The 25,245-nt window shown below is 41.4% G+C and overlaps 1 protein-coding gene across 3 annotated transcripts in view; it reads right to left on the bottom strand.

The window, feature by feature from the left end:
- Positions 1 to 339: 339 nt before the first annotated feature.
- Positions 340 to 25,245, bottom strand: part of SYT1 (synaptotagmin 1) — a 361,382-nt gene continuing 336,476 nt past the window's right edge. For all 3 annotated transcript variants that reach the window (XM_063322878.1, XM_063322876.1, XM_063322877.1), the window contains exons 10-11: positions 8,318 to 8,451; positions 340 to 3,488 (exon numbers count right to left, since the gene is read on the bottom strand). In XM_063322878.1, coding sequence (XP_063178948.1) covers positions 3,282 to 3,488; positions 8,318 to 8,451 — 341 coding nt within the window. In that variant the 3' untranslated portion in view covers positions 340 to 3,281. The remainder of the gene's footprint in view (positions 3,489 to 8,317; positions 8,452 to 25,245) is intronic.

Consider the following 25,245-nt stretch of genomic DNA (forward strand, 5'->3'; position numbering starts at 1 on the left):
AAGAGTAGTGATGCTAGGTAACTACTTGGAGTTTTTGTCATGGTTTGGAACTAGTCCATGTTTTGATAGAGAATGATGTTTTTGGAGGCGAATAATCGTGCTCTTGGGAAAACAAGGTACTAGTTCTTCATCTGCAATAGAGGTGGAGAATTCAGCCACTGGAGTGCTGCGGGCTTTTACCATCTTACAGTGGACCACACTGATGAAAGCAGCTTTTCATTGCCCCTTGAAAAGTGCTGTGCTATCACACTTACGGTATTTCGAAGTTTAGGATTGTGCTAAAGTCCTGGAGTGAAATGTCGCTTCAGAATTTTAGATCAAAAGAACAACGCTAGAACATCAACAGGAAATAAAACATTTTTATTGAATATCTGTGTAATATGTATGTTATTTTAACGACAATTGGAAAACTCTACTGTGGGAAGTCACTACACAAAGTGAAACAAAATATAAACCACCTCATCAAAAATGAAGGTAAAATACGGCTAAAGTTGTCAGCTCGCGGGCCACGAGCGATATGGCAGGATAAAACACCCCAAACATTTCTACAAGATACAGAGAAAACCCACACAGAGAAACACTCAAGCAGGCAGTAAATATACACAAAGGCAACTAGGATCTTTCTACAGCATCAGATTCTAATACCTCACACAGCTTTGTCAGAAAGGTACATGTGGCTTCTTTGAGGATGAAAATGTCATTTGGTCACATGGCAGGTTCAGTCTCTGAGAATCATCGTACCTTACAAACCCGTTCTACGGTGACGTTCAGTCTGGCAGTGTAGGAAGAGAAAGCATTAAGAATACCTTAACACAATGAGTCAGTCCTGGCAGCTTGAACCTGCAGCTATCCTGAATGAACAACTGAAAGTTGGAGACCATGAAGCTCTTATGCTGGAAAGCTGACCGTCTACTTCTTCTCTTTGGTGGGGTTTGGTCCTTAAGGTTAAGATTTTAAAGTATTCCAGCTTGATGCTTTGCATGTATGCGCCTGTTTCTATCAGAAAATGTCTCACTTGTGTTTTTTCCGTGTTTCATGTAAAAAAGAAAGAAAATGGGTCTTGCTATTCTCACTTTTGGAGGTGGGGAGAGACCCAGGCTTTTATTCTCCTCCCACTTTGCTGCTTCTTTTACCCCCAACGTACTGAAAACGTTGGTGCGTGGCCATCATTTCACTGCCCTCTTGGGCTGCCACATCTCTCCCAGAAGCAGAGCCTCAAGGGAGGCGGCGGAATTTCGTTTTCAGTACACAGGCCTCTAGTTACATTCATTTTTGTTCTTTGTTTTCAGTAATTTCTTTTGGCTACAATTGATAGGAACATTAAAGGTTAACTTCTCATGCCTCCCTCCAAAAGGTATAGCATTTCCACATTTCTGGGGTAGCTTGCGTTGCTGAAAATAATGAACTCTTCAAAGCATTATAAATATATTCACAGCTTGGAAAGATAAGCGAGGGGCCTCAAAGGACGGTACATGAGATAGAAGTGATGCCCTAAATGACTTGATGAGATGGTACAAGCTGAGATGACATGCTGGCTAGCCGTAAGATGACTATCTACAGTAAAGCAGCTGGGGGCGGTGGGGGTGGGGGGGGGTGCGGGCAGTTGGAAATGTAGAATATTGCACAGGGCTTGACAAAATGCTGCGTGGTCAACCCATTCAGTATAGCATCCTTGTCCCCTGCATAGCTCTCCAGTTCTAAATTGGTCCATAATAACTAGAACTGCTTGTGCTACGCATTCCTTCGGCAGTGCAGTAGAAGGGAATGGCAGTATTATTACAATATCACTACGGAATAAATTGATTGCTATCCACTGAGAAAACTACATTTCTAAGCACACACGGCAGTCACAGTGATACACAGAGCAGTCTTTCAAGACTCTTATGGAATGACTAATAGCTTCATAATAGTGCCATTTACTACATAGTAACATTGAAAACATTTAAAAACTCCTCCTGAAACGAGCATCTAGTATACAGAAGAGGTTGCTTCAGTTTTCTAGAACTTGTTCTTTGTTTTCACTTTTTTTTTAAAGGACAAATTAAAACTTAAGTATAAATAGTATATAAAAGGTCACTAGCTGTTCTCTTTTGGCTTACTTTGAAGTGCATTTAGAACTATGGCTAAATTTTGTCATCTTCTGATGGGATTACAATACTGTCTGTTTACCATGAAACTATTTTGTATAATAAACTCACACGGCTGTGTCTAAAAAATATTCTGCATTCCTTCTAATCTGAGTTAGTATAATAAAATATTTTGTTACAAAGTCTAATGTGCAAACTCATTATAATGTGAAATCATGGATGGAATTCACAGTATGCAAATTTTGTATAAAGGTGATAACGGAGAGCTACTCTTGTTGTCGTGGCAGCGTTTCGCTACTGCTGCGTCTCCCCCCTCCCTTCCCCCCTCCCTGCACAACCTCTGCAATGGTCTTCCTTCATACGTTGGATGAAATCATTGCCTCCTATGGAACTGCTTCCTCAACTTTCAATCTAAAGCCACTTCAGTCTGTTAGGTGTTTGCTTTGGAATATATACAAAAAAATGATATCCTGGCTTCTGGCTACGTCTCCTTGAGGTCAGCCATGGAGCTGCTCAGATCATGCTAAGTTGCCTGTGAAAGAAGTCTACCCAGTCGGATTTGCCCCTCCGAGATTCACTGTGGACGCGTAGCGTGTTATTAGGATGGTCCAGTTGAAAGCTCAGATTTAAGTTGTCCTTTAAGATGTCAGTGTAACACTACTAGTGCCTTACAAGTTGGAATTTTTTTTCTGGAATGCAGACGATACAATAGTTACCTTATAATATATTATCAGCTCTCCTATATCTCAGTCAATTTACATAATTTAAAATAGAACATCTTATTAAAAACATCTAGATATACACAGATTAGGAAACGCTTACAACATACAAATACACAAACTAGAAATAAATTCTCAGCATACTGGTGTATATATACAACGGTGTGATACAATAAATAATTTCTGTCATGCTCTATCTACACATCATATTGCTTAAAAGAAGAGTAGATCTGGGGGGGCAGTGGTGAAATGAAGCGCCTTGAGAGGGCTCTCTATATTTAAATTTGTGCAAATTAAAATGGGAATTTAAAAGTACAACTGATCTGTGTCAGGAACACATGGCTGGAAACGAAAGGACCCATATTACTGAGGTATTTACAGATACTGGCTAAAGAGCACTATGTGGGCAAATGCAGAAAGGCTTCTTCTTCTTCTTCTTCTTCTTTTTCTTCTTCATAATTTAATTTAATTTAATTTACTTCTTGACCGCCAGCATGGCATCTACCTCCTCCTCGGGCTGTAAGGTGTGCCACTGTGCAATGGGCCGCCGGGGGTTGGCCAACATGTCTGACCAATGCCGCAGCTCCGCTCCGGTGCTGTTGTAGCCCACAAAGACTTTCCCGATGGCATCGTTCTTGCCAATCTTGTCATAGTCCAAAACAGTCACAACTATTTGCACTTTCTACAACGAGACAGAGAAAGACCAGTGAGTGTGGTAGCAAGGGGAAGGTGGGCAGGGATGACTCTTGGGACAGACAACGACAATGGAGACTTTATGGAGGGGTTAAGTGTGTGCGAACTGGAGCAGGTTCCTCCAGCGAGATGCAAATTCAGACTTTTGTCTTTGCTTCTTGTGAGCCTTCCAAATAAAATTAAGTTCACATCCTCCCTGTTAACTTGAAACTTGCCCCCCTTGCATCAAAGAGCTTCATATGGGAATTGATTTTTTCCTTTAACAGACTAACCACCTATGGATTTTTTTTTTGTTGTTATTGAAGACTTAGACTGCTAGACGGGTGTAGGGCTACAAGTGAGACCTTAAGGTAAGCTAAGTCAAAAGTAGTGCAATTTAACACAGCTTTATTGCTTAAGCAAATAAGAACAAATTAGGTAAAATTCAGAAACAGCTCTACCCCAAGTTAACATTTGCAATGGCATATTCTGTTAATTGCTTTTCTGCTTCTAAACAACTCCTACCCATCTATCCAGCATGCTAATCAGTTATTTTCAGATAAATTCAGAAGATAACCCTTATGGTTACCGTATACATATACACACACGTACTCATCTCTGTGTGCGTATGTGCACACCTGTAAGTATGCGTGCATACTGTGTATATTCTGTATATTTGTAAAGGAGGCTAGCAAACGGGCTGCATGCTCAGGGGAGTTGGAAAGAAGTATAAACCCCACTGCCTCAGGGCTCTGACACACCGGCGCTGCCTGCGACTGAGCTGGTGTTGGAGTGCCACTTCCGCTGTAGGAACGGTGACTTTGGCAAACAGGGTTAAACTATTCCCACAAAATCTGCGCGAGGCCCATCTGTCACAGCTCATAGACAATTTTCCATTCACTTAGACTGGGGCACACTGGGAGGTGATGCTCAAGCCAGGCGTTTGCGTATGCACTTGCGTGCACATGCACACATTCCTCTCCATCAGGTCATTAATATTTGTCGAAAGAGCACAAACAGCTATTCCTTCCGTGGAGTGGCGTTCTTCCCCAACAGCACCTAAGACGTTAACAGCCTTGGGCTGACTTTACTAAACTGTAAACTCTTCTCCTGAGGGAGCTTTATTTTTAAAGATGAACATACAGTTCTTTTCCTGATTCCTTTCTATCCCATGGTAAATACACGCAGCTTCTTATTCCAGCGTGAGTTTCCTGAATTGGAGGAAGAAATGTCGTGAAACATATTTCTCCCAGAAAAATGTTTATTCTCAAGCATCAGGTTTTTAAATTTAAGGTTTTAAATAGATGTACAATCTGGATTTCTTACTAGAACGGTTAATTTCAGTGCTTCCAATAGGATTATATTTAAAAAGTAACTGACTCTTTTAAGCATATCTGCAAGAGCAGGCTCGTGAAGTCTATTTTATAGAGTCCATTCCCTTACAAGATCGTACAATTCACTGAGACAGAGAAAGAGATGATTCCAACAGGCACTAAAGTATTTATATAGTTGCTGATGACAAAAGCGTACATCAAACTCAAGACTCTCTCTCCCCAGAGCACTCATGATAAAAGGCAATATCCTAAAGCAAGTATTTCTAGATGCCAAAATGCTGTTTCAGTGTTGCTGTTTGCAATATACTCACTTTTAATGTTGATGGTACCTCCCCAAATGAACATTTATGTTTTAGATGCATCACACAATCACAGATATAAAAAGTAAGCATGAGACTATTATTTTATAGCACAAAACCAAGTCGCCTGTTTTACCTTGGGGTAAGCAGAAGCCTGGGGGCTAGTTACTATTGGATTTTTTTTTCTTTTTTGGTGTTAATCATAAGACAACAATGAGCACCGTAAACAACAGACCCTTTTCCTTGCTCTATAAACATGTAAGAACAGCTAGCTCAGATGATTAACTCTGAGATGATTTTCACCTCACGCTCTCTGGCTTAAACCTAGAGAGAAAGGTGAGCATCTCTTTGCCTTTGTACCATATATTAAAGGAACAGCTGCACTGCAAAACCCAACAGGCGCTGGTAGAAAGCACCACCTCTGCTAATAAACACTTAGATCATCAGTTTCTTCGGCGCGATCAGGCATTCTTTGGACTGAAAGGCCCTGGCCACATTGCCACCTATGGAGATGGTCTGTCTTGAAAATGGCAAAACATGTGCCTGATCTGCCTGTAGCAACAGGATTTGACTTCCTAGTAGTGTTCTCCCATTACCCTTAAAGTCATCACTTTTTTTCCTTTAAGAGCCAGAATCCATAGTCACTATTAAATTGTTGAAAATGTTTGGCCCATTTTAAATTACATAGGTGTACTGCTATTGAGCTGTTTTCCCTCCATGAGCCCTCTTGTCTTCACTCTCCAACAACAAAGAAACTTGTATAACCATTATTTTTTATTTGACTATGAAAGTTTGCTTAATGACTTTTACACGAATTACCCTAAAGTCACAGTGATTCTTACCATATTAAATCTAAATAACATTTAAAATGTGTTTTTTCTAATGATGAAATCACTTCAGTAGCCATAAGGAAATAAATGCTAAATATAGTCTTTTATAACTAACTCCCAAAATACATTGGCATATGACCAAAGTCTGTAATTACACACTTTAAACTGAAGCTATATATACTGGAGTAAATAGCTATAAAGTCATTCTAATAAACTTAAAGTCATTCTAATAAGCTTATAAAAAAAAAAAAGCCAAAAATTCAAACAGCTAAACCACAGTAATTTTTCAAGGGCCTATATCCACCTTACAAAACTGACTTAGGATTAGAAAGCAAAATGGCCAAATACCTACAGAATGCACCTAGCCATGCCAAAGCTCAGATCTGGTAACTTGGAGGTGTCCATTCCAGTTCCCCGGTCCCATCCCTATTTGGAAATCAGGACATTCATTGCCTAAATTGTCAGAGAGGCTCTATTTGATTCATCTTTTTTTGCCTCTGGGTCTTTGATGCTTATTATGAGATACTTCACAAGCAGACAGACCAGCTTTCATTAAAATCAATGGGAATTAGGCCCCGCTGGATTTCCCATTTTTTGATTCCTAGAGTCCACAGACACCTGTACATGCTGTGGGGCATGAAAAAACTCTAAATGGGCTAGTTGCGCACCCAAGTCACTAATCCTACTGCTTCGCCTTGTCTAGTTTTATTACCTTTGTCAGTACCAGGTCAATAGAAACCAAGCACACAGCTTTAGCTGAAATGTAGGCCTTGGCTCCTGGGCTTCTCTCCAGTACAGTTGCTATCAAAAACCACGATACAGAGTCTCAAAATCCGGACCATGCTCTCATCTAATTAAGAGGGGGCTCATGATTTGGCCCAGGCCATTTAATCCCATTTAAACTTTGAAACTACTAGTAGCATAGCACCTAACTCATACCCAGACCTCTCTTACAAGCCACAAAAGGATGTATTCCCAGGCTGTTGTAATTACAGCCATTCAAACCGGGGGGCCCCTGAAAGTACACTTTCCACGCACAGCTCCACCCAGAAAAGCTATTGTCTTGCTGAACATCTCCATGGTCACAGGGCTCCTGTGTGAAGCCACCACAGGGTGGGAAGCCAGCATGCAGTTATTTTCTCTTCTCAGGGCACTTAAACCAATTCATCTTCTCTGCCAATGAATGCTCTAACAAGTGAGCAAAAGAATGAAATAGTTTAACGCTAATGGTTAATGCTTTAAAAAAATGGAGGCCACCCGTACCAACTGATCTTTATGTGGTTTACACTACCTAGATCAGACCAGAGATCAAAGTCTCTCCCTTTCCAAGGAAACCACCCAAATAAGAGGTGGTTTTATGCTCTGTGGCCAACCACATACTTACTATTTAGGCAGAAATGAGTGTTGCACTCCCAAAACAAGCCATAGGCACAGGCAACAAGAGTACTTGCTTACGACCTTGAAGACAGTGGTTTAAATTCCCTGAGGGAGGCGAGTGAATTGGATGCAGGTTTCCCACATGCCTCCTGAGCCTCCCTCTTGTGAGAAAAGGCTAGTTCACATCAGAAGAAGTTAAATCTCACTCACATGAGCGAGAGATGATTTGCCTCCCAGTAGCCCAAAGGAAGGTTACTGAGTCCCTGAAAAAAATGACACGATGCCTTGTCCTAGTATTTCCCACTGCTAATGTAGGTGGCTTCCATCTCACTGCGATGAACTTCTGAAGCCCCTAATTTTAGGCTCTGAGCTCTCCAGGAGTAGCACCTGGGCAACTGCTGGAGCTCCCCTGAGGTGCCAAGAGAACAGGTACTGCAGTGCTGACCCCTGAGATTCTCAAATGTCTTTTTCCAAGGGATGTAGGAACCACTGAAAAAGTTTTCATGGCGTGTGGTGAATAACTGAAAAAAAGTTGTGATTAAATTATGTGTTTTACTTAAGAGGGATGCTGCAGTGCTTTCAACGAACAGGACTGATAAATGCATAGGGAGCACAAATTTAACTGATGATGCCAATCCATTATTTCAAATAATTTGGGGAACATTGCTATATATGCCTTTTCTTTCATCCTTACACTTTTTTGCTGGCACATTCTTTCGCTATCTCCCTGTGGATTTTTTGTTTTTTTTTTCAGAATCCATTTCTGTTAACAGAAAATGTCAGCTATCCATTTCTCACTGATGAATCAAAGCTTCATAAGTACTGTGCATTTTATCATTTCCCTCTTGAAGCAGTCACACTCATCTAATGTAGCACAGGGCTGGCACCTAGGTGCTAATGAAAGCACGCACACGTGATAATTAACAAGATTCCTGTTAAATATTTATAAGGGCTGAGAAAGAGAATGCAGAGGGAAGACAAAACACTGTTCGACATTACCTGAATTTGCTCGAATGGTACTTCAAAGCTGAAAGACTCGTTGTAGTAGGGATTCAGAGTGTTCTTTTTAATTGTGGTCTTTTTCTTCTTCAGCCTCTTACCATTTTGCATCAGGTGGATCTTCACATAGGGATCTAAGTAATCAAGAAAAGAAGTAGAGCTAAGAAGCGTAGTTCAGTGCGTTTTCTACAGATTTTAATCCCACACATTTAAGAGTCAATGAACAAAAAAAAAAAGAAAAACCTCTAGCAAGAAATGGCTTGTATTTAAAGACAGTCCTAAATTCCTATAGGATTGCAAAGTGTTCCTGATGGAAAAAGGTACAAAACATTTATTGCATTCTCTCCTTAACATCACAAAGGAGGGGTAAATTCCCACCTAACTTTGTTCCACAGCTCATTATCCATCCTGCAATTTTTTTTATTTTAACATGATTTATTTACTGCAAACATTTCTTAGCAATGGGGCTGTGGGGTGGTCTTCCCAAGAGCCGTGAGCGCTGCCGAATGCAGGCATGGCGGGCACAGGGCTCGGGTGGCCAGATGCCCTGCAACAGCCCGGCCACTCTTCACATCGCTCCTGGGGCAGGAGCTGCACCCCGGTTTTCCCATCCTCTGACCTCCCTGGTGGGCTGTGACTGACACAGCACAGTGTCCGTGGGTCTCGCACGCGGACAGATTGCATGGCAGGAAGGGACTTTGCCCCTTAAATACCAGTTCTCTATCCCAGTGCTACATGAAGCCAGCGTAAGGTGCAGGCCACGATACCAGTATAAATTATGAATTGTTTCTGCTATTCTCTATTGAATTCTGATTGTTATTTTGTACAACTTCTGGTGGCTAAGTAACAGAACTGATTTGGTACCTAATCAGGTATTCCTCATGCAGGCAAACCTCTCACGGACATTACTGCCGTAAGCGGTATCTCAGGGGTTATACTTTCAACAGAAATGTTGCCTGCTTAAAAGAATAGCGCTGCCAGTCCTTAATCTGGTACAAGAGCCATTTTCCCGTCTAGAGAATGAATAAGCAGTTCTTCCATGGTGGTGTTAATTAGCAGTACCTTCACTGAGCTCAGTTATTTTTCTGTTTAGGCCAACCATGAAGCACCATGTGAAGCATCTCAAGCTCACCCTTTTCAAGACCCTGTATGGTACTGCCACCAGAATTTGGATAGGTACCTCTCGTGGCTTTAGGCGGCTGAAATGTGGTGTAGGTCAAGGCAACCTTTCCCTTTGGTGAGCTGGTAGGAGCTGTACAAGGCGCCAGCCAGCCACAAGTCATCTGTGGCATAAATTAAGAGAGCCTGAATGCGAACTATCAAAGGAAAGGGCTTCTCCTTTCCCTCCTGAGAAAAGGATAGGGCTACAGAAGAATGACAAATGAACATTGAAATTAAATATTATCACTATGAGCAAACCATGCTTTATGACTCTGCAATGAAATTCATGTTCAGAATGTCTGAGAAGAGTAATTACATCCTGCTACGGTCAAAATATGCCTTACTGTGGAAGACCTAGGAGTTCAGGACAGTTAAGTTGCTGGAGTGACTTGATCATAGTCTACAGTACCTCTGAAGGGAGCATAACTTTGGTAGTGGACAGCAGACAAGGGTATAATAAGATCCAACGGCTGAAACTAGACAAATTCTAACTTAGAAATAGGCACTTACTTTCGTAGTAAGACTGAAACAGCTGGAATAGCTTCTCAGTGTTTGTCGTGAACTCTCTGTTACACAGGGTTAAGATTCTTTCTCCCTCAAAAGACTCAAGTTCAAATAGAAATTAAATCTGGGCAGGTTTACGCTCGAGGCTAGACAGGGGACTGCAAGGGCTCCTTTTGGCTGCACAATGTATGAATTAAGGAGTACCATGTGAAGAGCAGAAATGCTAGCAAAAAGCCGACAGAGTTCTCTTTCTTTTTGAATACTGAGTTCACCAACACTGCATACAGGATTTGAAGGTGGAAAACAGGTAAATCTGGACTCCTTCAACATTAGGTGATGCTTAAGAAAAACTCATATACCTTATTACTTTTGCTGAGGCTCCATGCTGAATGAACCATTGTTTTGGCATGTAAAATGACATTTTAGGTATAGCTAATATATAGTAAGAAAGGTCAGTGCTCAAGGAGCCAGTGGTAGAGTGTTAAGATGTGGAAATGAGATAAGATGCTGTTAAAATATAATTTGAGTAACCAGAGTGAGCTGGGAGGCGAAACAGTACAGTAATACGTTATTATAAAGGGGATTGGAACTGAAGAATTCTATTAAAATAAATGCAGTCAATATAAGTCAATGCTTTACTGACCTGTGCTCATGCACAGACAATATAGGTAGATTTGATGATTATTCATATGCTCACAAGGAACTGTATAGTAATGATTTATAGAGCGATGCAGATCCATTCCTACCTTGATAAACATTCCATGTTTGGAGAAAAATATTTTTAACTTAGAATTCAAGTGTATGTGAATGCTTGGCGTCCATGTGTACATTCACTTTAAATTATTTGCTTCTATTGACTTTCTAGATTTTCTGTCTTCATGCTGCTCTTCGAGCAAAATCTGACCCCAGATGAGTCATGGCCACGGGACAAGGCCCAGAAGCTAGGTTTCTGTGGTTTCTTTCTCGTGTCCTGATCAGCAGCTTAAGTTTGTCTGGGGATTTGAGTTAGACTCAGTCAAATGCCAGTTTTTTTAGTAGGAAAGATCCAAGTGGTACCAGATTGCCATGGTAGTGCAGAACTGTCAGTGGCAGAGGTCCCAAATGGAGCACAGAAGGGGACATATCATATGATAAAATATCCTCTTTTTTTTTCATCCAACGGTAAAATTGTCATGCCAAACCAAATACAAATTGAATATCGCCTCAGTGAAATCATGAACTTTCTTTTCTAGTTTCAGAGGAAAGTATTAAATATGTTTACTTATCACAAAACCACTGAAAATCAGAATGGGGTGTCCAGCTCAAGGAAGTGGATGGGCCATTAGAGATTTTAACTGAGGTTCTCCTCATTAGATTGTACATCCACTTCCTATTTCTTGAAGTATCCCAGTCTTACCTAGTTCTCCCCTCTCTTCATTCTTTTGTGTCTCATATATGAGCCCCTCCGCCAGTTAAATGATCTTCAGTTACTCATATCCCATGACATTATCCCTAACTCCCTCAACTCTCCAGTAATCTATTTGCTTGCGATCTACGCAGACAACCTGATACCTAAGCACAGACTTTCTTGCAACTTCATGAATAAATCCCTGAAAAAGACAGATTCTCTTCCACCAAATAACAGAAGCTGAACTGCTTGGAGTCAATTATTGGAAGAAGGGAGGATAATCAAAAGAAAGCAGAACCTCTGGGAAGTGCCAGTCAGATTTTTCTGAGGTAAGGTTTAGTGCTAATGGAAACATTTCTTCTCTCTACTTGCAACATAACCTCAGTGCTGGCACCATTACTCATGCTGAGTAATACTTTAATATGTAAATAGTCTCAACGAATAAGTGAGACTATTAAGGATGACAGAACTGATATTGCAGCCCAGCAATGATGAATTGTCTGGTAAGCGTATAGCCTGGGCATAAAGGGCAGAATTCTTTGGACCAAGTAGAAATGTCTAAATATGACGCCAGTGACAATAAATAAGCATTTCTCTTTATGTACTCCGGACAGTTATCTCATTACAGAGTAAACATTTGTCTTTGGTCAAATAAATTGCACCCCAAAATATTTATTTCTCTCCACAGATACATGACAGCCTGTTAGCTTTCATGTAAACAGTTACACTGAAGAAATTTCAAGTTAGAAGAGGTGAATATCACTCTGTTTTTTCCTCCAGTTTTGTTCCTTTCAAGTAAATGGGGATTTAGATCTGTGGATGGACCTTATCCGTCTATCGGGAAGTAGGGCTGTTTCATCCAGAGCACTATGGATGTCCCTCTGCCAAAGGGGACAGAAAGGCTGTCTGTCCCTTGCTTAGTAATTCACGTTAAGCAATGTGTGGGATTAAATAAAATTCTGCTACTTATTCCCTCATTAATGGTCTAGCCATGAATGCTAAAAAGATGTAAAATTCATAACTAATTGTGCATTGTAGATTTTACACCATCATCTCAAGGGAGGCCAGCTGAATAGCTTTAAAAGCACTGGGGGACCAGCTGACACATTTTGTTTTCCTGAAGTTTGCAGTAAGATGCCAATACTTTATTTCAAAGATAATTGAAATGGTATGTAATAGCAGGTAAAGACTTATGGAGTCGTTTGGACCGTGAGGCATATATACACAACTAGAACCCTCTTAAAATAATGATTAGTTCATCATCATCATGCTGTAGACAAGATGCACTTAGAGGTTTTAAAAAAGCAAACTTTACAGCTGAAAGAAAATACAGCAACTCAAACGAAGAAAATCGTGGCTAATGACAGTATCTGAGAAGAAAGCGGAACTCGAGAATGACTGCCTGTCAGTGGATTTTAAGATGAAAAATTTGTTATAGGGATCAGTATTTAATGAAAAATCGTTTTCCACCTAGCTAGGAGAGCATTCAGTACACAAATTTCCAATTGTATGGATCTTCAGCAGAAATGTGTCAACAACGTACTCAGCTTGGGATGGTTTTACTACAATGGTTTATTCGGAACGCAAACATAAGGATGGTGCCCATCTTTGTTAAATATTTGTAAGGCTTCTGTAATCTAATCAAAATATGAAAAGCAAGCACCTAGAAAGTTGACAAATTTGAAAAATGCTGCAGGGATAACACTGGAATTGATTTGGTGTGCAATTACAGTCCTGAGCCTGTGTGCGGAGAGGAGTTTAACAGTTTATGGAGAAAAATTCCACACAGCTCTGTGCGGTGGGATCAGAGAAAACCTTCTACAAGCCTTGAGTAAGCCTAACATGATTAATAGGGAAAAAAAAATGAGCCAGAACAAACTAGTCATAGATACAACTGAATAAAGTTTCATATGACAAAACACTGTAATAAGAAGGTGTTCTCAACTCAAACGTAGAAACAGAGAAGAAATATGGTGCCAGAATTGCCTCCAGCTATATTTTTGCTTCAAAATGTTCAGGGTAACTGGGTGCTAATTAGTACATGCTTTTCCCCATCAGAAGAGAATTTATGCCAAACTCATGCCAAAGCACACACCACTGACGTTTAGAGCAAAGGTGTCAGCAGACAGTTGACTTTCCATTCTAGGAAGCAGAATGCATTCCTGAAGAGCTCGGAAATCGATCCAATAAGTAAAGACAATCAGGTTTGGAAATGCAGCCTTATAAAGGGCTCTGAAAAGGCAGCTAGGAGAGAGGTGATTTGCAGGCTGGATGGTTAGTTCCATGCTGAGGAGCCATAATCACTCTCATCCTCCAACAGGGCAGGAGGGTGGAAAGCCAAGGAGAGGCCAAGCCAGAGCCTTAGACCAGAGCAGAGGCAGCGCCAGATTCCATATTGCACCTTCAACCTTTTCTTATTCTGTGCAAACACCCTTCAGACAAAGTGTTTTTGGCTTACAGGAGCAGGCAGTGGGGAGAACAGCAATTTTATACAGCAGACAACTTTATTTTCTATAGAGGCTGTGCCAGGGATGAAGACCTGCATGCGTGCTTCTGCCTTCAGAGAGTGACAGCAGCGGTTGCCGCAGCTGTGCTATGGAAAGCAGCAGGGCTCTGCTCTCGGAGCAAAACAGGATGAACATCCCTGGGAGTTCCCACAGATTTGCTGATTTTTCCCAAGGATCATGGGACATGCTCCCTCCGTGGGCATATAAACACTTCTCTCCCGAGAGAGGGATGATTCACACGATGCCTGTAGCGTCCAGGCCATGGATAATTTGCCCTGACTTTTTTTCTTCTGTTTATTCATGTATGGATGAGAGGGGATAATTAAAGTCTCTGAAATAATGAGTTTAGAGTGATATTGTGCCCGGAATGTCTAAACTAGTATTTTTCAGATGAATGGAAAGCGTCGAATGGGAAGAAAAGCCAGAGGGGGCAAAATGTGTTATCTGGGGAAAAAGCAATATAAGGTACAATTACTAAGAAGGAGTACAAGTGCTATGGTACATTCTAGATTGCATAAAAGTTATAGTTTATATTCATTGACGCAAGCTGTTGGGCCTTCTACCTTCCTCCACAAATGAGCAAATTAAAGTTGGAACATCATTTTTAAGGAGCAGCTGATGTCTCAAGGGAAATATTGGAAAACATTCTCATTAGAAACAATTCTCTCGGCATAAAATATAGGGTTTGTGAGTTTTTTCTTATCACATTTCCTTGGAAACAGGATTGTTGATTTTTTAAAATAAAGTTTATTTGCTACATAACGTCCAATCTTTAGCTGATGTTGATATTTAGATACTCTCATCATAGTTTCCATAACCCCACCAGGCTGATTTCTTGATATTATGGGCCAAATCTTTCGCTCTAGCCAGTACTTGATCAATAGACAAGGAAAAGGTGGGTAGCAAAAGTATTTGCTGTAGGTTCCTGTGTAGGGTCTATGCCAGTCCTGACCCCAGCAAAACGCTTTTAAAAATCACTTTAATAAGCGGGCTGAGAATTGAGCGGTGTGCCTGGGAGATTCTCCCAACACCACCCAGCTGCATACTGGCCATGAATGGAATAGAGAAATTGCAAGCAGCTCACATGGGCTGCCAGACTGGCCCTGAGACCTGCAAACAGTTTGGTTCAAAAGACTCGTATTATACTTGCTAACCTCTACCTGTGCCCCATGGGTGGAATGCTCCAGATGCAGCGCGTGCGCGCACACACACAGACTACACTGCCCACCAGGCCCCTTCTTGCTCATATTATATATCATAGCGGAACAAGTTACATGACTTTGGATTACATGTTTCCATCAGCACCTTTAAAAGAAGATGCTGTAAGAATGGGTAATTTATAAATGAAAACAGTGGTCGTTTCATTTGCAATAACATTAGACAGATTCTCATAGGAATAGTGGAGTCTAATAATCCATTTATAGTAGGGAAGAAGGGGTTGGTATATATAAAAACTAACACTAGCCTGCCTATAGTGAAATAAGTTAAACGGAGAGCGTAGCAAAGCAGTCTCAAAATAGCAGCTCTTCCCTGTTGTGCTGTTAGATGAATATCAAGTTGTTATTGAAATGCTGAAGTCAGAGAACCAGGGAGCCTTGGGAAGAAGGAGGTGCTGTAAAAGCGACAGCAAGCCAACCATGCCCTCACCCGAGAATCCCAAACGGAGGTTGCTAAACACGGAGAGCTGACAGTGGAAACAGAAATGTTCACAGTGGCCTGAGGGCTGTTCAGCCAGCGCTTGAGTCTGCAGTTCCACCCATAGCGCTTCCAACTGGAACATAACAACAAATGTTAACAGCGCCAGATGGGGAAAGTAGGAGAAAACTGAAAAAAAAAAAAAAAAAGAAGCCAAACCTCTTATTTAAAACTGGCACAAATTAGCGCTTATGAGCTTATGATTAAGTTTACTGCCAGAGCACGGGTAGCTGATCTGTCTCCCTTGCATGCAAGCAGTTCATTTCAGCATAGCTACACATAGGCAAAACAGTTTTATAAAGCGCAGCAAACGTGGGCTGAACCAACAGGAAAATGCACCTTGAGTTTTGGCGGTGGGTAAACACAGAATAGTCTTGTAGAAAAGCAGAGCAACGCAACCAAGCACTTTGTAAATGCGAAGACATGGAAACCACAAGCATCGAAGCAGTAAACTTGGCTCCCCTGCGTTTGCACCAAAGAACTGACTGCTCGTGAAGCTTGAACGTAGTTAGAAGGGGGAAAGACAGCACAGCATTTTAAAACTTGGACATACTGGAGAAGGACACCTGCAATCTTATCTAGCAAATAAAGAAATAAAAAAGCATACTGTAATATGTTATGTTTGTATAGAAATAGAAAGAATGCAATAGCAATTAAGATGAGGGAGGCATTAACATCAAATGGTGGAAAGGTATTAATTAGGGCTGCTGATACAGGCAGACTCTCCAGTACAGGAATTCAGACAGAAACCAAAGCAAACTGGCAATACTTCAGGCAGCAAATTCTGGCAGACTGCTGAGTTTGAATTTATGTAATGCCTTTTGACGATATAGAGAACAAATTAATTAAATTTATATTTATTAAATTGGTGGTACTGAAAATACCAGAAGATAATACAGAGAGGCTTAAAGAGATTCAAAATACTGTCCTCAAGTGAACTGGGGAGTGAGGAGGGGGGAATAAACATTGACTGAGGAATAATGACAGACAGAAGGGTGGAGAGAGAAGCAGAAGCACGTATAATATAGAAAAACCCAAACAACCCAAGGTTAAAGAGCAGACGTTTTAGCAGAAAAGAACAGGAGCTGGGTACATAATGATGTATCTTGCTGGACTGTTTGTGAGTACCTCAAAGCCCTCCAGACCCGGGCTGGCTGTCTGACAAGGCCACGCAGACAGGGGTACCACTATTTGGGGTGGGGGCAGAACTGCCCTACCTCACTCTGAGGCACATGCTGCCACAATACAAAAAATCAGGCTGAAAATGTGAGCATGCGAGGAGCACCAGGGGGCAAAGGCTGGGGTGTGGAAGGGCCAGACACCTGGGTGGGGAGGTGCTGCAGCCTGCCTGGAAAGTGCGTGATGGAGAGGAATTACGTTTCACCTTTTCAAGACTCCAAGTTTTCCTACAGCTGTGCTAGCTTAAGAGTTTTTTGTACGTATCTATTTGGGGGTTTTATACTTCTCTATTTTGTTATACAAAATAAAGCAATTAAATACTGGCTTTTTCTCTCCACCCCTCTTCTGCTGATAGCCAAGAGGCTACGCTGCTAATTGCTGATGTAGGAAATGTTCTTCCGACCTTTCTGTTGGCTGAAGGGATCTGAATCTCTATTTCCCACTGCTCAGGAGACAAGGTATAAGATAGTTATATCTTATATAACTATCTTATATAGCTATAAGATAGTTAGTAGATATAACAAGTTCTGAGTCTGCTCTGCTGTGAAGAACGTTGTATTTTGTGTGCTACTATCAATAATTCAGTGGAGCTAAGGCTGATGCCAGGCCTCCTTTCTTTGTGAGTGCCCTTGCCCACCTTGCCTGTGCGATCATCATCTTTGTGCCTCTATCATATAAAATATCCACTCCTATGGTTACTTGCTGCAAATAGCTAATTGCTTGTGCCCTGGATGAGGCGGGAAAGGTGCCATTCCTAATTTTGGAATCCCAGTAGATGATGCTGCTGGGTGGTGGTGTAACTATCAAGATTTTAGAGGACTCGACTGAAAGAAACCTGGGGAGGGGGTTTACAAATTTTAGTTAGTCAAGAAGTTCTATTTGCATGATGATGTTTCTCCGTGCTTCCAGGCTTAAACATCCAGAATGACTGTCCCGAGGAAGATTACTGTGCCACACAGAGACAAGGGCAAGGAAAGACACCCAAATATAACTGCAAGAAAGCAAAAAAAGGGGATTTCTTTCATGTAGTGAAAGGCAGACCTTATTGAAAGAACTGATTGAAAAGAAGATCTGGATAGACTAGACAGCTGGGCAATCACCCACTGTATGAAATTTAACAGGAGCGAGTGCCAGATTTTGCACCTGGGATGGGGTAATCCTGGTTATACGTACAAACTGCGGGATGAGAAGCTGGAGAGGAGCCCTGCAGAAAGAGATGTTGGGGGGTTGGGTTCATGGGAAGTTGAGTATGAGTCAACCAGTGCCCTGGCAGCCAAAAGGGCCAAATGTGTCCTGAGGTGCATCAAGCACAGCATAGCTAGCCGGCTGAGCAAGGCGAATGTCCCACTCTGCACTGCACTGGTGTGGCACCACCTCAAGTACTATGTGCAGTTCTGGGCACCTCAATATAAGAAGGACATCAAACTATTCGAGTGTGTACAGATGAGGGTGACCAAGATGGTGAAAGGCCTGAAGAGCAAGACTTACGAAAAGCAGCTGAGGTCACTTGGTTTGTTCAGCTTGAAGAGAAGGCTGAGGGGTGACCTCATCGTGGTCTACAACTTCCTCAAGGTGGGCAGAGGAGGAGGAAGTGCTGATCTCCTCTCTCTGGTGACCAGTGACAGGACACGAGGAAATGGAATGAAGCTATGTCAGGGAATTTCAGGTTGGACATTAGAAAATGTTGACCAGTGGTTCAAGGGAGGTGATTTCCCTCTACTCCACTCTGGTGAGACCTGGAGTACTGCATTCAGCTGTGGAGCCCCCAACATAAGAAGGACATAAACCTTTTGGAGTGAGTCCAGAGGATCATCTGATGATCAGAGGGCTGGAGCACCCCTCCTATGAATTCAGGCTAAAAGAGTTGGCGTGGTTCAGCCTGGAGAAGAGAAGGCTCCAGGGAGACCTTATAGCAGCCTTCCAGTACTTAAAGGGGGCCTACAGGAAAGCTGGGGAGGGACTCTTTATCAGGGAGTGTAGCGATAGGATGAGGGGTAACGGTTGTAAACTGAAAACAGAAGATTTAGGTTAGATATTAAGGAGAAATTCTTTACTGTGAGGGTGGTGAGACACTGGAACAGGTTGCCCAGAGAAGTTGTGGATGCCCCATCCCTGGAAGTGTTCAAGGCCAGGCTGGATGGGACTTTGAGTAACCTGTCTAGTGGAGGGTGTCCCTGCCCATGGCAGGGGGGTTGGAACTAGATCATCTTTAAGGTCCCTTCCAACCCGAACCATTCTATGATTCTGCGATTCTGTGAAAAGGTTCCTCACTGAGAGGGTGGTCGGTCACTGGAATAGGCTCCCCAGGGAAGCGGTTACGGCACCAAGCCTGTCAGAGTTCAAGCAGCATCTCGATGATGCTCTTAGTCATATGGCTTAGTTTTAGGTAGTCCTGCAAGGTGCAGGGAGGCGGACTTGATGTTCCTTATGGGTCCCATGCAACTTGAGATATTCTATGATTGTATGGTTCTAAGTAATGCCAGTCAGAAAGAAGTACAAGTGATACCTATTCAAAAAGAATATTTTGTTACGGCCAAGCACTGAAACACCTTTACTTAGGACAGATGTTGTGGAGACTGCGGTGTGGTAAGGAACAACCTTCCATTTCCATTTTCTTCTCTGTAAACAGTTGACCCATTTTTTTCCCTTCAACTTTAGTATACTTCCAATAAACTGATTACTGATAACAAACATATTTTTCTTTTGGTTACTTCTCCCACCAAAAAACCCCTGACCACCCACCACCAAAACCCAAAACCCCAGCTGTGAGGCAAAACAAGTCCTAATCTCAGTCTGCACAGAGGACAGACAGGAGTTCCAGTATTACTGGATAATAAAGAAAACCACATCAGAATGAGTGGCAGTATTCATTCAAAGGAATTAATCAACCCTGAAATACAGAGAAACTCTATTAAAAACAAAAACTGGTTGAACTAGTGTATTAGCAATTTACTGTAGCAAGAATATATATTTTGTGCTACAGACTTTTCATGTCAACATTGCCACAGTAAGGTTTTATAGCCTGACTGCACACCAGCATGGTACTGCTGTGTTGTGATTGTCTTTACACGGAAAAAAGCTAATATACCCTGCCTAAGGGTAATCTGCATCCTCTCCCACAGAGGGATAGGCGCAACACACTCAAGAGACAAAGGCAGTGATTAATGGTGCCTCCCATCAAAAACACCGAACTATCATATTGTTTACACGTGAGAGTTTTTTTCAAATGCAGCAAACCTAGTTATGACCGTGTATTCCATACCCTCACAGTCCAAATTAATATTACGTGAATTGAGAGGAGAAGCAGAGGATAGCAAAAATAAAAAAGCAAAGCAGCAGGATGTTTTATCCATATATGATAGAAAGGGTAGGAAACACGCAATTACCTTAGCTCATATCAATGAGTCACCAGAAAAATGCAAAGAAATATACTGCAAAATAATTCTGATGGTTTTAATAAAAAACTATTGGTGCTACTCTATAAACTGTTATTCAGGTAAGCTTTCAGTCTTAGACAACGTGAAAGAGACATGTTTTTTGATTCAGACGATTAAACTAGAAATAGCACTGAGAGCTAATACTGCAGGAATGCTGCAGTACGAAAGGATTAAAAAAAATAGTCTTACAACATCAGTGACTACCAGTAAAGCAGCCCGATCAGGACTCTTCACAGCTGAGAGAGCAACCCTGGTTATGCTTTATCAAGGTTGATATTTATTTTAAGAACATACCAAGACTTTCAAACTACATTTCATTCATCAGTGGCTGTGTATAATGGGAGTCCATCAGCATCCGGTTTTCAGTCTCAATTTGAAATGATATGCCTAGTATTTTTTCTACCCAAGAAGTTTATATTTATGTAAAGATGAGTTCTCATTTGGTTTTCATTATTTTTCTGTGAGATTCGAGCTTTAAGGAAAAAAATGTAAATGGAAGGAAGGACCTACATGATTGCAGTCTTGCATTTAGCCTACAAAACATGCATTCAGAATTACTTGTAGGAAATACTTAACAGCTCTCATTCTCCCCCTCTCCTGCTTCCCAACACATCCAGTGTCTGTTAAGCAGGATTTTGGAAAGGGCTAATTTTTGGCACATAATTTTAGTGTGATTCAGAGGAACAAAGTCTTTATGGCCTCACCACATACACCAACAATCCCATATATGAAATCTAAAGCAACCCATGATACAGATATTTACTTGTGCCTGTTAATACACTGAGGCCACACGAAACCTTTCCCTACTCTCTGCTCAGGGCAAAGGCTAAGGACAAGCCTGGTGAATTTGCTTCCTGGTGGTGAGGAGGAGATCCCTGGAATACTGCAAGGCAAGACCTGCTTCTGCTCAGGGAGTGGAAGGGGCCATTCTGGATGTTGTTTCCTAATATTGTTGGGAAGACTGGCTTTGTTTTCAATTAAATTTACCCACAGTCAGGAAAAGAAGATCAAAAGCAGATTTTCTCGGGATGGGCGACATCTTCATCTCAGTTTTGGCAGGAGAAGTTAGAACCTAGACTAAATTTGTCAGCAGTTTCAACCGAGTTCAGCTAAGTCATATCTGTTTTTCAAAAATGACAGCTGAGTAAAAACCTATTTTGCGGTACCACAAAAAAAAAGTTTTGAAAAGCCTGAAGGTCAGATCTTTAACTCGGTTACTTGCAGATGAAGGGCTGCGAGGCTGCATGCCTGCACACATTCCTGTCGATCCCACATAATGAGAAGCAGTGACCTGAAACTTAAGGCAAATTTTTACTTAGACAAGAGTAACCTCTAGATTATGCCCACTGAAGATTTATAGAAGTGCTGAAGTCCTTGGTAGAACAAGCAATTTACCTTGTTTGTTTACCCCGGACAAGTTGCAAGAAAGAACAAGACCAGGAGGTATTTAAGGGCTAACATTCAAGGTAAACTAAAGAACAAGTGTTCAAGGCCAACAGCATCTGCAGTAAGAACGCTCTGCTGCCGAGAATATGATTCCTGCTATAAGACAAGAGAATAGACAACTTGACAAATGGCATCATTAGGTGAAAGATGGAAGTATTTCTGATAACACGACCAATAGCTCATGACCCAACGTACCCAAATTCTTCTTCAAATTCTCCCAGCCATTTAATGGCACAAATGGATATTTGACTGACATGTTCACCACTTATTGTACACCACTTTAGCTTGAAAGGCAGTCATATGCGACACAACCTATCAGAAATCCAAAGGTACATGATAGTTTTCAGCTTGGATACCTGCTACAAATTTATACAGCAGATAACCAATTTGGTACAAAAGTAGTGGAGCAACCTGATCTTGTGCTTCACTGACAAACCAGATTGAATCTGGGCAGCTCAGCATATTTCTGCGTGCTACTCCATTGAAAAAAGATCTTGATGTCATCTAGTCAAGGGATCATGACCTGTGATAAAATCAAATAATCCAGGAATTCAAAAAGCACATATGAATTTCAGAAACCCTTTGGCTCTTCATAATTGAAAGTAGGAACATTTGAAAAGACACGCCTGAGTGTTTGTGGTTATTAGATGAGGAGGAGGAGGAAGAGGATGACAGAGGGGTGAAATTGATATGTGTTTTTATTTGGAATCAATAGACTGAAACCACAGTAAAGGAAAGATGGATGACACCGCTTCCTAGACAAGGCATAACTTGTTGTATATAATAGAGAATATAAACAATTTCAGAGAAACTAAGCTTGAAAAGTAATGCTCCTTTCAAGGAACGTTCACCAAATTTAGAATAGATTTTCAAAGGTATTAAGTATTTGAAGTTGTAGATGGGTCCATTTTCAAAGGCACCTAACTTCTGTTAAAAATCACTGGTAAGAAGGTGAAGAAATCAATTCCCCTGGAGTCCCAGGCTGCAGCTTTCCTATGGAAACTTCCACTGAACATTTTTCTGCATTAGTCAGTACCTAGGTGACAAAAGGCCTCTTTTTTTTTTTTTTTTTTTTTTTTTTTTTGCCTGTGAACAATGAAAGTCAAGACAGTCACTCAACAGCAATAAGAAATAATTTAAATTCATTTTGTTTAATGTACATGCCACTAACGGCAATCAGCAAGCAATAATATTAAATTTGTGGATTTCAGAAAGACAAAAAATTCTCCTGTCAGAAATGAAGATCACAAATGTTCAAAAGAATGACCTAAGGAGAACTGAGGTTTTAATTATAAAAGCGCCAGATTTAGCAAACAATAAACTTGCCTTTCTGACACCCTCAGGAGAGAGAGAGAGAGGCAGAGAGAGAGAGGGAGCGCCTCCGGTTAGCTTGCCATTAGCACAAAGGAAAACAATTGCAGGGCTTAGGGAGGATTTAGCTTTAACAAATGCTTATCACAAAGTCATGTCACTGCATGCTATTGTTCTGTATTTGGAATGAAATTAATTTCCAACTCCATATTAACCTTTTAGAGACCCTGCTTGGTGGAGGAATTTAATCCTTTGGATTTTGGTATGTAACCAGCAAAGGCCATTTCTAGATTCAGTGAGTTTGACAGCCTATTACTGAAGAACACCTTATTAAAAGGGAAAAAAAACAACTATAGAAAGTCGGTTTCCTTCCATAATGGACACAAACATTTCACAGCACTGAAAAGTTAAGTGTGTTGAATTAAATAGGGAAGAAAAACAAAATAAAAGGGAAAATCCTAAGTTTTTTTCTGTTTCCCTAACATTTTATTCCTCTGTGCCATAATTAATCCGCCGATCCTGTGACAGCATGCTTTCAAGCCACACGCTAGTATAATAAAAACTTTGTTGTGATGGAGTAGGTGTTTTCCAAACTTATTGAAAAATATATTTTCTGATGTGATGAAGAAAGACCATTCAGCTGGGTAATGGGAAACAATTTGCAGCCTTACCGTAAAGTAAGACAAAAGCAGTGATTTAGAGAGTAGTGAAAGCAGGAATTTCAGCGCATGTGGGGAAGCCCATTTTCTGCTCTTTATTAGTCTTAGTGCAACAACTGTCTTTGTTGGTCTCCGCAGGACTCTTTCCCCGCTGCATTCCAGGAGCTGAGAGGAGCCCTCTGGAAGTCAGACAAAATCTGCTGGCGCTACCATATTAGGAATCAAACCGAGTAGCAAAAGCCTCTGGCTGAGCAGAGATAAATCAACAGGGAACGCGTTTGCCTTCCAGCCAAATGAGTAAAGCAAAGTGATTGAGGAAACAAAATAAATAATAATTAAAAAAAAATCCTAAGCGGTAGGACTTCTTTATCTGTTTTTACTTTTATCGTGCTTCCTACTGAAGCATAGCTCAAAAAGTAGATTTGCAGATATGAGCCAACCCCGTTCCTTACGTTTCTTTTTTGCTGCGGAGCAAAATAATCCCAAGATACATATCAATGATCAGCTTCAAATGTTTTTAACACATTCTTTTTAGCTGGAGAGGCATCATTATACTGCAGCGGAGCCAGTGTAAGTTGCTCTCACTTTATTGACATAAATTTCAGTTTACATCCAATCCGGCGCTTCCACCAAGATTTCCCTTAATCGTAGATGTAGTCACTCTTTCACTGGTGATCAGCCTTGTAGGCCATAGAAATGTCACCTGAAGTACAAGCTTTGCTAATGATTCAACTCTTTGCGTGTGGAGGCAGAACACGGGACTTGTTATTACATTTCTGTATATGTGCATGGGTGTATTTTGAGCAATCTTTACTAGAGAGGGTCTGTAAGGTAACTAATCCATTATGCCATTGGTGAAAGGATGCAATTCCATGTAGACGTGATTGAATTCTATAGATTTTGTATCTGCTGTGCATGAACGAGGGCCAGATCTGCAAGCCACATCAGTGTGTAGCCTGTGAAATGTGGGGCAGCCTTACTCCTAATTCATGGCGTTTGAGAATCCAAACTCAGCGTAACAAACCCTCCTGTGAAAGCTCTCTGGCTGCTCTCAGCATTGCAGATGCTGTGAGATGGTGGATGCTCACAAGATGCAGGCGCTCCAGACGCCATCCCAACAGAAAGGAAGGACCGCTGAGGTTTGGTGCCTGGACCCACGCACCAGCCCCACACATACAGCGATGTGCCATATCCCCTCCTGCTCCTCAGCAGCCCACAGTGCAACCTTTCCACCTCCTCTCACATTGCACAAGTACGCACCCCGCTGCGTATCAGCACGCTCAACAAAATCAAGGTATAGGTAAGGTTTGGGTTTCTATTCCGAAATCCAGATGAGTTTTGTTTTTGTTATTTTGCATCTGTTATTTTGCAGAAAGCAAACAGTCCGGAGAGTACAAAAAAATAGGGAGATGTGGAGCAACAACAGTATTTCAGTCTTAGAAACCTTGCATGTCATTTGTGATGGTTGCCTTTTGTTGCAATGGGTGGGGAACTGACATATCTACTCCTTTTTCTAATCCTCAGCCATTGGGCTCCCATGGCACCCCTTGTCTCACACAGCCAAAATGAATGGGGTGGTTTACCCACAGAATTTAATGCAAAGGGTTGTAAAGATAGTGGCAGAAATCATACTTTGCCCATG

Source organism: Chroicocephalus ridibundus, chromosome 1 (assembly GCF_963924245.1).
Source record: "Chroicocephalus ridibundus chromosome 1, bChrRid1.1, whole genome shotgun sequence".
Lineage (NCBI taxonomy): Eukaryota > Metazoa > Chordata > Aves > Charadriiformes > Laridae > Chroicocephalus > Chroicocephalus ridibundus.